This window comes from Zerene cesonia, chromosome 12 (assembly GCF_012273895.1).
Source record: "Zerene cesonia ecotype Mississippi chromosome 12, Zerene_cesonia_1.1, whole genome shotgun sequence".
In the NCBI taxonomy this organism is placed as follows: Eukaryota; Metazoa; Arthropoda; class Insecta; order Lepidoptera; family Pieridae; genus Zerene; species Zerene cesonia.
This window is the reverse complement of record NC_052113.1, coordinates 5464321-5476084: the sequence shown is the minus strand read 5'-3', so window position 1 is coordinate 5476084 and position 11764 is coordinate 5464321. Positions and strand designations below refer to the sequence as shown.

General features: G+C 30.6%; 2 protein-coding genes across 4 annotated transcripts; one reads left to right on the top strand and one right to left on the bottom strand.

Annotated features, from left to right (window-relative positions):
- The first annotated feature begins 1569 nt into the window (after positions 1–1569).
- LOC119830764 (cyclin-dependent kinase 2-interacting protein-like) lies at positions 1570–7673 on the top strand. 3 transcript variants are annotated; one of them, XM_038353897.1, is made up of 5 exons: positions 1570–1683; positions 1794–2057; positions 5266–5505; positions 6193–6351; positions 7087–7673. In XM_038353897.1, exons 2-5 carry the CDS (start codon positions 2000–2002, stop codon positions 7215–7217), a joined length of 588 nt encoding a protein of 195 aa, XP_038209825.1. In that variant the 5' UTR covers positions 1570–1683; positions 1794–1999; the 3' UTR covers positions 7218–7673. The 3 variants fall into 3 exon arrangements, with proteins under 3 accessions (XP_038209825.1, XP_038209824.1, XP_038209826.1); XM_038353896.1 differs by having other exon boundaries at positions 1580–1683; positions 1773–2057; XM_038353898.1 differs by lacking the exons at positions 1570–1683; positions 1794–2057 and adding an exon at positions 4869–5194.
- LOC119830765 (DNA-directed RNA polymerase II subunit Rpb4) lies at positions 3136–4420 on the bottom strand. Its single transcript, XM_038353899.1, has 3 exons — positions 4190–4420; positions 3927–4107; positions 3136–3635 (listed from the first exon to the last, which is right to left on the bottom strand). The coding sequence occupies exons 1-3, from the start codon at positions 4248–4250 to the stop codon at positions 3461–3463; spliced, it is 417 nt and encodes a 138-aa protein (XP_038209827.1). The 5' UTR covers positions 4251–4420; the 3' UTR covers positions 3136–3460.
- Positions 7674–11764: the final 4091 nt, after the last annotated feature.

Below are 11764 nucleotides of genomic sequence, written 5' to 3'. Positions count from 1 at the left end.
CTTTTATTCGAAAGGATACGACAAATAGTAATCAGGGCATAGTTAACGCTGTTTTGTAGTGTACAAAATATGGTCTTTGATAAGAATTAAGTAATCGTAATATGTTTCATTGAAAAGATATGAAACATCCATGATTTCAAAATCATTAGTTGTAACTTACTATAGTGAGCGCTGAGCAAAAATGGAAAACATTAAATTGTGGAAAAAACCGAGCCAGTATTTAAAATCCGGATTTCTGTGTAGATTTTTCTCATAAGTGCAATATCTAGCTGTAATGTAGCGATCCGTGTAAGTGAATAACCTCGACGATTAATGTTTATGATGCTCCATTTTTATTTTCTCTTCCTTCACACATTGTCTTATAAGTTGCATTTACATCGAATGTACATTAAATGTAATTATTGTGAGCTTTATTCATGCAATCGCTTCCTGTTCGCTTCCGTGACATAAATAGATACCCCACATTTAAAACCCAAATCGATCTTATGCTTTTTTGACATAATACTTACGATACTTAGATAATGTCACAGGTCCAGGTTGTAATTTAGGATTTATCTTTCCCAATGACGTTACCTTCTTTAAGGTTTAGTAAGTTTTAGGTGACCCAAAAATTTAGCTGTTAATAAATATGTGTGCTATAAATGTGGTCCCTTACTTATTTATTAATTTTATGTGAACCACTAAAAGATTTCTACATAAAAGTGTCACACAATAGTAATATTGTCGAAACAATTTCATTGGCAAGCAACTTTATGTAGAAATTTTGTCATTTTTTTTAAAGTACATAAAGATATTTTTGTATGTTCAGGGTAGGAGTTGTGCGAGATGTACCATAAAATAACTTTGCTAGAATCTTAGATTTGATAGTTCTTTTATAGAAGGTTAATTATTATTTTAAAGTTTGCTTTTAGGTGATTGATAAGTTTGTAATTTTTATTACTATTATATTAGATTAAATACTAATGTTTAAACTAAACCAAAAGTGCCCATTGATATAAGTTTATATATTAAGCAAGCCTTTTGTTCAGCATTTTGTTATGAAATAATGTTTAGGCGTTCAAAATTAGTAATTAAGAAAATTATCGACGGATTGTTGAGTTTTAGTTATCAAATTGTTGAGGTTTATTGAAAAAAAAAACGATTTAATTTTTTTACTTACAGTGCTTTACAAAAGGCTTGTTTTTAGAGGCATTGATTAACATCAATAATAATAGTATCGATTTTAAGTAATAATAAGAATGGTTTTATTATAGTTTTGTTTCAGAGAAGAAATTCTAATTACTATTTTTGTTTCCAATATTTTATCACTTTTACCTGTTTTCATTGTATTGTATCTTGCTGTATTGCAGACATATCCAATATACAGACTGATTTAACATTTGTATTTTATTTTTCAAACCAATTAGCATTTTCAGTTACTATAAAACATATTTTGATCTAAATTATTATATACAGAAAAAATTGTAACAATTTTTTCTATCCTATATAAAATAAGTTGCAAGCAATAGAGCGGATGAGTGATCAACTTAATGGTGAGCGATCACCGCCGTCCAGTTTTGCAGGTTCGTTTTTTTACAGTAAGATCCCATAGTCGTTAGACACAAATTATTTTCTAAAACATATAACTTTCTGTTCTTAATAGTCTCTTGTGTACTTTTTAATACCTGAATGTTTGTGAGAAAGGTAACTTAAAATACTTACCAAAATTTTTATGACTGACTTTTAAATATGTTTTATAGAATATTACTCGGAAGTTATATAAAAAATTACAGATCCTTATGTTTGGATTGTAGTTCAGTTGCACCTGAGTGTATGACTTTGGAGATTAATCTTCTTAAATATAAGATTATAGCCAAATTCATTCAATAAAAGAGTATTAATGGACAGATAATTAAGGTTGTATGATTTACTAACTGGAACTTCGTAAGTAACACCGCGGCATTACTTACGAAGTACCGAAATGAAAAGTGAAATGTGAAGTGAATGATGACTGACCAATATGCCAGACAGGCATGTTAAGATGCTCTTGTGCCTGCTAGCAATCACCAAAATAGATGGTAAATGACCATTATTTATCCTTTTCATGACAATGTCGCTGATTCGCGAAGTGTTAAGACAACAGCAGACGAGTGTAAGGTAAGAACCGATTCTACCTATTTTAGTTGAGGACAGAGGACGTGGGTAAAATTATCATTTGTCATTAGTTTTTTCTACCACCTTATTATTTATAGAACTGAACTATCTTGAATGATTCTGATTTCTTAACTGACCACATGTAACTAATAACTCGCTTATTCAAACTTAAAAAAATCCAAAATATGAATGAATGTCATTGTTTGAAATGGAAAATTATAACAATTGCTAGGCATTGGTGTAGGATACAAATATATAGATCAAATTTTGTATCAATGTATTTATGTTACGTCATTATACATTAATAGGAAGAGATATAAAAGAAAGCCGTGTTAGTTACATTATTTATATCTCAAGAACGGCTTAACTGATTGTGCTGAAATTTGGTAGAAATAGTTTGAGATCCGAGAAAGGACGTTGCGAACGTTGCCGGTAACAAATCGGGTGTATCTTTCGAATAAGCGGGCAAAGCCACGGGCGAAATGCTAGTTAAAGATAAAATTAAGTGTAACTAACACAAGGTCATGAATTACTCTTGTTATTTTGCAGAGAATAGAATAGAGCAAATGAAACACAAACAATTTATCTTAAAGGTTTATTTTTTATTGAAAAATGCTCTATAAAATTATCAGTCTTTATATAATTAGAAACTGTTACAATAAATATTACAACAAAACTGTTATTGTAATTTAACTATTTAATAGTCATAGAAGGAAAAGATAAACAAATGTTTTATAATGATACTGTATTACATTAGTAATTATTGAAATTGAATACATTAGTAAATAGTTCTACCATAATCATTGGATTTTATCTACACAAATATTACACAAAGGAAACTTTTACATCCTACTTATATTATAAATGCGAAAGTTTGTAAGGATTTGTGATTGTTTGTTGCTCTTTCACACAAAACCTACTGAACCAATTGCAATGAAATTCGGTACATAGACAGCTGGACAACTGAAATAACATACAGACAACTTATTATGCCGATATTCCTACACGATACGGACTTACGCGGGTGAAACCGCGGGGCGCAGCTAGTTTTTGTATATTTGTATGTTTTCACACCTCTGGATCGATTTCAAAAATTCCTTCACCATTGGAAAGCTGCAACTTCACTGAATGACATAGACTATGTACCATGGGTCAAAGCTGGGACAAAGAGCTTATTGTCTATATTGTAGATGATATATTAACTTCATTAAAGGATTTAAACATTTTAAAGGTAGGACATACTAACCTAGTCACCTTATAAATTGCGCCTACACCACAATTTTCACTTTGAGAATGTTTCAATGCACTGAATTTTTACTTCTTTACTTTAATATTGAATACTGCGTTTTGTTTGTATGTCGTCCAATAAGATTCTTAACTCCTCATCTTCAAATCTCCCTTCTAGAGACGGTATAAGTGCCTTTGCTTCCTCTGGAGTCTCAGGACAAAGATTGGCCAAGCTAGCTACTTCAAACTTGTGCAACTTCTTAGATTGTAGCAAACTGGAAACATTGAGATTATTTATTACCTGCTATGGTATATATAATAAGGAACAAAAGTGATTGTCAAGACTTTATAACAAATCTTAACTTAATTTTTTTTAGTTCATAAATATGGAAACTTGTCAATATTATTGATGTTACATTTGATTAAACTAAGTAATTAAAGGCATATGAGTGAATATGAAAACCTTCAGGCTCTAAAAAACATATGTATAAGAAATTTTTTGTAAATAAGCTACAATTAATTTAATTACCAAACTTACAAATTTATTAAAAAAAAATAATACCTACTTTCGTACTGCAGTAATTGTTTCTTTGTTTTTAAATTTTTTAAACATATTTGTGTATGTTAATGTTTTCATAAAAAGTTCTGAAAATTCTTGCTCTTCTTCGGCTGACTCATTTTGAGCTTTCCGGTGTTCTAATAGCATGTCCACTTCGGATATAAGCAGAGTTTCTGCATTTTCAAATTCTAAAATTAAATCAAATAAAAACTTTTTATTTATAAACCTCTGATCTCCAACAGAACAACAAATATATGTGCCTATGCCTACCCTTGGGAAACTGTAAATCCGCAGCATCTTCCTCAATCACGTCTTGAATAGGCCCGGCCATAGATATTCCTCCAAAAAGTTAAACAATAAAAAGGCAGCCTGCGGGTTATAATTTGTGGTAAATGTTTAGTTGTGTACCACAGATAGCTCGTTGAGATTGCGAATTGCGATTTGCGAATTGCGTGACACTTAACTGTGTTTATTCAATAATCAATTTCCTGGCAAATGTCAATGACTTATGACAGTACGAATATACCCCGGTGTGACCACAGAGTAAGTAATATACGTAGGCATAACCACCGGGTCAAAATAGGTAAAATATAAATTAAATACTATTGGGAATACATAGGGAACTGAAATTAGTAATTTTAAGCAAATATGAACATACTGTTTTGTATTATAAATATGTAAGGGAGCACGAGTTTAAGCGAATATAATACATTTAAAAAGACTGCTCGATTTTTATATATTGTTTATAATAATTATAGTTTATTGACTATTCATGATTTATTCCAACATTTCGAATACAATGTGATATATAAATAGATAAATAAAAAGTCATTAATTCCCAAAAGTATAAGTTCTTGTTCAGCGGTCTAAGCCATAGATTATACACTTATATACTGGTCTAAGCTATCCAAAATCTCAAGAAAATACAAGAAACGTACTAAAATTGGCATTTGACATTTGAATTAATATTTTTGTTTATATTCAAATTTTTACACAAAGGTGTATACTTTGATAAAATAGTTTTAAAATCATTGTTGGCTACGTTATTTATAAATTTAAGTTCATGAAAAATAGTTCATTATTTTTAGGTTTTAGCACGCAGTAATAGCTCCCTTTTTAGCACCCTAGATAACCTTAATTATTAATTTTGTAACCAATAATATGTATTTATAGCTAAGTTAATAAATTTTGTTATTTTTAAAATCCATGTTTTAATCAAAATGTCCAAGACACCTACAAAGAATCATGAAAACTCTTATAGTTTTATTCCCAAAGGTTTGTAATTTATTAGTTTTTTTATGTACTCAGAATTGTAACATTAAAATTAATATTTACCTTTTTTTCAGAAATAACAACACCCAATAAAGACAGTCCCGGCATATCAAAAACTGTTTATACCCATATTTCGAATTTGCATAATTTACTGACTAACTGGGAAAAAATTAAAGAAAATGGTTCAAAAATCTGTAAATCCATATCAGCCTTGAAATTATATGAGTGTACTGATGAATACTTTCCTCATCAAGTAGGGCCACTGATAAGTAGCCTGTCTGAAGCATATGATGGTTTACAAAACATTGTACAAGGTAAAGTAGTTTTTTGAGTTAGACTTTGAAGTCTCACTTTGTTCTAGTAGGTTTGTTGGAGATGGAAATGTCACATTGTAATGAATATGAATTAACTTTTATATCCATATTTGTAATCAACCTGTACCGAGGGAAAAAATTTTTTTAGTGTGCACATTTATTAAACTCAAGACCTGTTGAATCTATGTTTTCATATTAAACATTTTACAATTAAATGATGACTTATATCTTATAATAACGACGCCTCCTTGGTACAGTGGTAAACGCGTGAGCGTAGAACCGAGGGGTCCTGGGTTCGATTCCCGGTGGGGACAATAAAAAAAAATGCATCGGTCTGGCAGGACACAGAAGGCTGATCACCTACTTGTCCATAAAGAAAATCGATCAGTGAAACAGATGTATATCATCTGCCCCATACCTCAGTAGGGGACACGGGACTTCACTTTATATCTTATAAGGTTGATTTGACGTTCAGTCCACTTATCCAATATCTTAAGTCTAATCATTATCATCTCACCATAATGAAAATGTATACAAGCCTTTTATTTGTACAAATTTATATAATATATTATTAAATAAGAATTAAGTACTTACTTAAAATATGTATGTGAAATGTTTCTTTCATTGAACACTACTTAAAACTTATTTGAATACAATTGAATATTGATATATTTTCCCAATTTGTAGGTGTGCATTTGATAAGAAAGCAGTTACATGCCCTCTCAGTGCTTGAAACTTCAGGTCATGGTGTTATTTTCACTTGGTCTGCTGGACAAATTGCAGAGGCTGTATCGGAAATTTACAATGTCTTATTGAAAGAAATTAAACTTAAACAAGTAATAACTGGTAAGTTATTTACATCCTTTCTAGTTGCTTTAAATGTAGATATGAATTCAATGGACCCACAGCACACTGGCCCCAGGTTTATCCAATGACCCTGTAATCCTACAGGTCTATAAATAGTGAATACCTAGTAGTTTTCATGATATGCATACTTGAAAAGCTTACAACCTATTTGTGCTACCACCATTGTTTTGTAAGTGAAAATATTGTTCAGGTTATGTATGCTTAGATACTTTTATTTGTCTTCATTTCTGAATGAATTTAATAATAAAATGTTTTAAAATAATAAAACTTATTTTGATTTAAATTAATACAAAGAAGTATGATTTGTACGTCTGAACATTTTTTAACATTTGATGTTGTATCATTGGATCTATAAGTCCTTAAATTAAAGGATAATCTTTTGTAAAAAAAAATAGACCATAGCAGGATGATAAAGGCAGCACTCTATAATCCTACAAATTCAATTATATGACACCTACCTGCAATACGTTTGTTGGATTACTGCAGGCCCACGGTAGATTGTTTTTTAAGAAGCATTTTTTCTCATAGAGCTTTCTTAAAAGTATATAAAGGCTAAAGTTATATTAAAACCCTTATAAAGGAGTTTAGCAATAACTCTTTGGAAGCCTATAAAGAGAAATAAGTCTATAGGCAATATTTACAGACTGATTAAACTGTTTATATTATTTAAAGCTCTACATTCTACATCATTCTATATTTCAAATTTTGTTGCAGAAAATCTTGCACATTGTAGAGACGAAAACCTTATAGAGCTGTATGTCAGTGCATGGGAACTTGAAGCATATTATAATAGTGAAATGAGTGCTTTCTTATTTGCTGATATTGGGTTACCTTGGCTAGCATAAATGGTAGAATGAGTGATGTTGTTGATGATGGATATGAAGTTTTAGATTTGGCTATAAATATAGGAAAAAAAATTATAACAGTTTCAGATATGGTTAGCGACAAAAATGTCTAAGTATTTTATATGTTCTTTACATTTTATTGCATTTACAAGCACATTTAAAAAGGTTATTACTCCTCGGATTTACTGATGCCATGTGAAGACGGGATTAGTAAATTTGTACAAGCTTTTGAACGGTAATTGTGCAGGTTTTTATATTGACAAAATTTTGTGCAGCTTAAGTTTGTGGTTTTTGCACCGGCCATTAAACTCGGTCCTTATCAAAATCCGAAACCTATGTAACGGTTATGGAACTCCATAGTGTCCCAGCATAAAACAGTATTTATTTTTATTATTTATTATTTGTATGTTGATTGTATCATGAATTATTATGAATAATTATATAATCCGACATTTATTTTGGTTTTTCTTTTTGTGAACAGAATATTACAGAATATTACAAACAGACATTACAACTTTTGTTTGTTTCGGCATCACTAATCACTATATATCCCCTATTCTAGGGGCTGTGGGAAGAATTCCAAAAATAAAAATAAGGCTTGTAGTGTACCAATTTTTAGTTTTCTAACTTTAAAACTGTAAAAGTTCTATTTAAAATTGCACCCTCTCTTTAAAGAGGTTGGGGACAGATTTCTAAAAACATAATGCTCGATCTCTTTAGGCATAAATAATCAGCATACCAACTTTTGGTATTCGACCTTGAAAAATGCGAAATGCTTCATACAAATTTGCATCCCTCAATTTTAGGGAATTAGTGGGTTAGAAAGGGACAAAAAGTAGCTTATGTGCATTCTCCAACCTCTCAAAACTACCTCCAATTAAAAATCATGTCAATTCGCCGCTCCGTTTTGCCATTAAAGAAAGTCAAACAAACACTTTCGCATACATAATATCAATTAGAAAAAAAAAAATACTTTCTGTCTCTAACCACTTTTTCAAGTCCGTCAATGAATAAAATTATGGGTCTGCACTTTGAAAAGTGAATATTTTGTTTTTTATATTTCTATTGGACCAAACGGCTGAAAAGTTAATGATGTTATCGAAAGCCCGTCATCAAATATATTTTTGATTGGAGTAACGAACTCAGTGAATTATAATAATTACCATTTAAAATAATGCGGCGACCATAATATCAACATCAACAAGGTCGTTTCCATAGTAACCCGCACTAAACAAAATTAAGTCATTTTCGTGATTGTTCAACGGCTTTGTTACTTTCTGTGTTTAAAGCCCCAACCCAGATATGAATTATTTTATTAATATTACTAGTTTATACTACAGTTGTTAAGTGCAGAGCATTTTTTAAGTCTTTTTAGGTACTTCAATATTCAAGCGATTAGTAAATAGAAAAATGGACCGACGGAGCTGCTTGCAACATCTGCATTTATGATCTGCAAGCTTTTCTGAGTCTTAAAATGATTTACAGTATGCGGTCATCACATTATACTTAATTCCTTCAGCGTACTGTCTTGCCTCATGAAAACTATGAATTGACATATTGCATACCTAACAATTACTCCTCAATAAATATTTAATGTATAGATATGGTTAGTGTTGTACAATACCAATAGATAAACTCTATTTTTTAAATATCTTTAGGAATTTAGGAAGCTATAGGCATATATATGTATAATGATAAAGCATAAACCTATTAATATGTTCGCTTTATCTTCTACTTACAATGCTGAACTGCTATAGTTATGAAACCTTCCATGTGCTAAATTGACCTAATTGCTGCTGTTCTAGACCTACATTATTATGTAACTGTTACAAATTCGATGTATTTAAGCCATTGCTATTTAAAAAAAAGTTTTACATCATTATTCAGTTTTACTTTATTCTTGCTGGAACCTGTAATATACCTAGTAAGCTTATTGAGACTAATTATCCCAATGCTAGTGCATTCCGCCCGCAGCTTCGCCGTCATAGTAAAAGGATAAAATAGACAGTCCTATCTTTAATTTCATCCAAATAAATCCCCACATTGCTTAAGGTTAAATACATCAAAAAAGGGCATACAGACAGAGTTACTTTCATATTCATAACATTAGTAAGAATTTTATACTGATCCAATCAAGAAAGTTCAATAAACCATCATCTATCCTTACAAACTCATGTTTATACAATTATTAGGATGGCTCGGAATATCGTAAAAATCGTTATCTAGGTGATACTATATATATTATCCTGCTTTGTAAGATAGGTCATTTAGAGGAATGTTTAGTTGTATCTTTGTGATCTTTTTTTATCGTGTCAAATGTGTAGCATTATGTACTTAACACACTTTAAAATAAAAATAGTCATACTCCTGGGCTCCTTCAAGATTTTCTAAATAACTAAGTAATATCATATCGGCCGGATTGTGTGCCGCTTTCCTTGTTTTGGTTAAGAAAATAAAAATAGAGATATTATTATATTATTATCTACAAGCAAAAATTTCCCGTCATATTAGTTTAAAAAGTAAAGTTTCATACATTCTTAAACTGTATTTCTAAAAATTCAATCCATAGACCATAATGGAAGCAAAAAACTAGAAATTGTGGTCGAGTGTAACTGATTGTAAGTCATAATGTCGGTTTTCTTTTGACCTATCAAAACCTATTAAAACAATAAATAAACACTTAATATCATTTTACAATTGCATCGCAAACTAGTAGACAAAACCAAGTATTTTTATAGATTGTTTTTTGTAGCACATAAAATCATTAAATTCCTTTAAACGGTTTTCGGCTAAAATAGAAACAAACGTACATATGTATTTTAAAAAACTTTCACGTTTATAATATGTATTATAGTAGGATGTAATATTATTGATTTTCTGACAATACTGGCAACATACATGAAATTGCTTTATTCCTTAAGTGATATCATTATCGTCAATCAAAATTGAATTGGATAAAAACTCGTTAGAAGCATAATAACGAAGTTAAATGGCAACGCGAAGGATTCGGGTCACCTAGGGTAGAAAATTGACCTAAATTCAAAAGTAAACCATTGAGGTGTCTCGTCAATTGAAGGGTGCCATCATTTCACACTCAATTTACCTTAACCTTTATAAATAGATAGAATATGATACAATACTGCTGTTTTGATTTAAAATTGATTCTATGAATATCATCAAAACAGTAATTCTTGTAAGACTTATTTATAGTCGTAACGCGTAGGTACTCTAAATTGTATTGGAACAGAATAAATCGTAGAATAGAATAAAACTCTGATAAGGGCTGAAATATAAAACGCGTCATTAAACACATTCATGATATATAGTATATATCAAGACGGGATTTTGGAGACCGGGTAACCGGGGCTACAGCTCTGAGTCGCCATAAAAGGTCTTTAGTCATACACACCTGGGGTCTTTGTTTCCAAGAATACTTTAAAATTCAGACAAGTGAACTCTAGTATAACTTTTACTTTTATTTCTTTTTTCTCGCGTTTTACGTTTACATATAAAACAAGTATGTAAAAATATAAGCAGGTAATAATTTGGGGCGGGAGCTAACTGTTGCCCTTTAAATCCGCCATTAGTTTATAGACACAAACTTGGTAGAATGTGAATTTTGAAGTATGCATTATTTGTAGAAGTCTTGTAAATACTTTCTTGTGCAAATAGATTCTTATAAAGCAATATTAGCAATTCTTATCCGAGTAAACTGAAATCCATTACCTGTACTAAACTAGTAATTTCCGAATCCTTCTTAGTTAAACTAGTTAGGACTAGATTAATCTAATTGGACCTACAAATTGTACTTTATGGTGTCGTAGCAGTGACATTAATATAATTGCAAAGGCTTATCTTATTAGATTTCCTGACCTTCTCTTGCTACGTAAGGTTAACTAGTATGTTATGTAAATAAGTCTTCAGTAAGAAACCGGCATAATGTTACCAACCAATAAACTTTTTTGCATATACCAAAAATTGTTTTGACTTTCAGTCTTTTATATAATGCTTTTAATACGTTACTGTAAACAACTTATTTTACACTAATTAAATATTTTATTAGAAATGTTGGTAAATGTTTAACAATATAATATTCTTTTACAATATTGAATGTTATTTTTAGATATAAATAGATTCTTTGTTTAGAGTCACCTCGGCGCGATAGTAAGGATTTACACTACCGCTCACGTATTCTATACCCATATTTACATACACGTCTCAGTTTATTACGTAGATAACTCATTGTTACTCTGCTAAAATCAACAAAGTACACAATAACTATTGCATATATAGAGTAGATATATAATTAAATAAAAATCCTGAAGTTTGTATTATTATATATAATTATAATGTAAAATTATTCTGTCGCCTGCGGTTTGGCCTGCGTCGTCTGAGGAAAAGATCGATTGTCCCAGGGTTTTGCCCTCACAGTTACTCTTTCCATGGGGTTTCTGGGACAAAAACTATCCTATTAGAGCAAGAGCCCGTGAGGGCCAGACCTTAGTTAAAGTATAAAATCTAAAAGTTTCTCTGTGTATGCCCACTAT

Excerpts from the sequence above, each read along its gene's own strand:
- LOC119830764 (XM_038353897.1), top strand. The coding sequence starts at position 2,000 with ATGCCAGACAGGCATGTTAAGATGCTCTTGTGCCTGCTAGCAATCACC. Across the intron at positions 2,058-5,265 it reads AGCAATCACCAAAATAGATG|AAATAACAACACCCAATAAA; the intron begins GTAAATGACCAT and ends CCTTTTTTTCAG. Across the intron at positions 6,352-7,086 it reads ACTTAAACAAGTAATAACTG|AAAATCTTGCACATTGTAGA; the intron begins GTAAGTTATTTA and ends ATTTTGTTGCAG.
- LOC119830765 (XM_038353899.1), bottom strand. The coding sequence starts at position 4,250 with ATGGCCGGGCCTATTCAAGACGTGATTGAGGAAGATGCTGCGGATTTA. Across the intron at positions 4,108-4,189 it reads GGATTTACAGTTTCCCAAGG|AATTTGAAAATGCAGAAACT; the intron begins GTAGGCATAGGC and ends ATTTAATTTTAG. Across the intron at positions 3,636-3,926 it reads ACAATTACTGCAGTACGAAA|TTTGCTACAATCTAAGAAGT; the intron begins GTAGGTATTATT and ends CAATGTTTCCAG.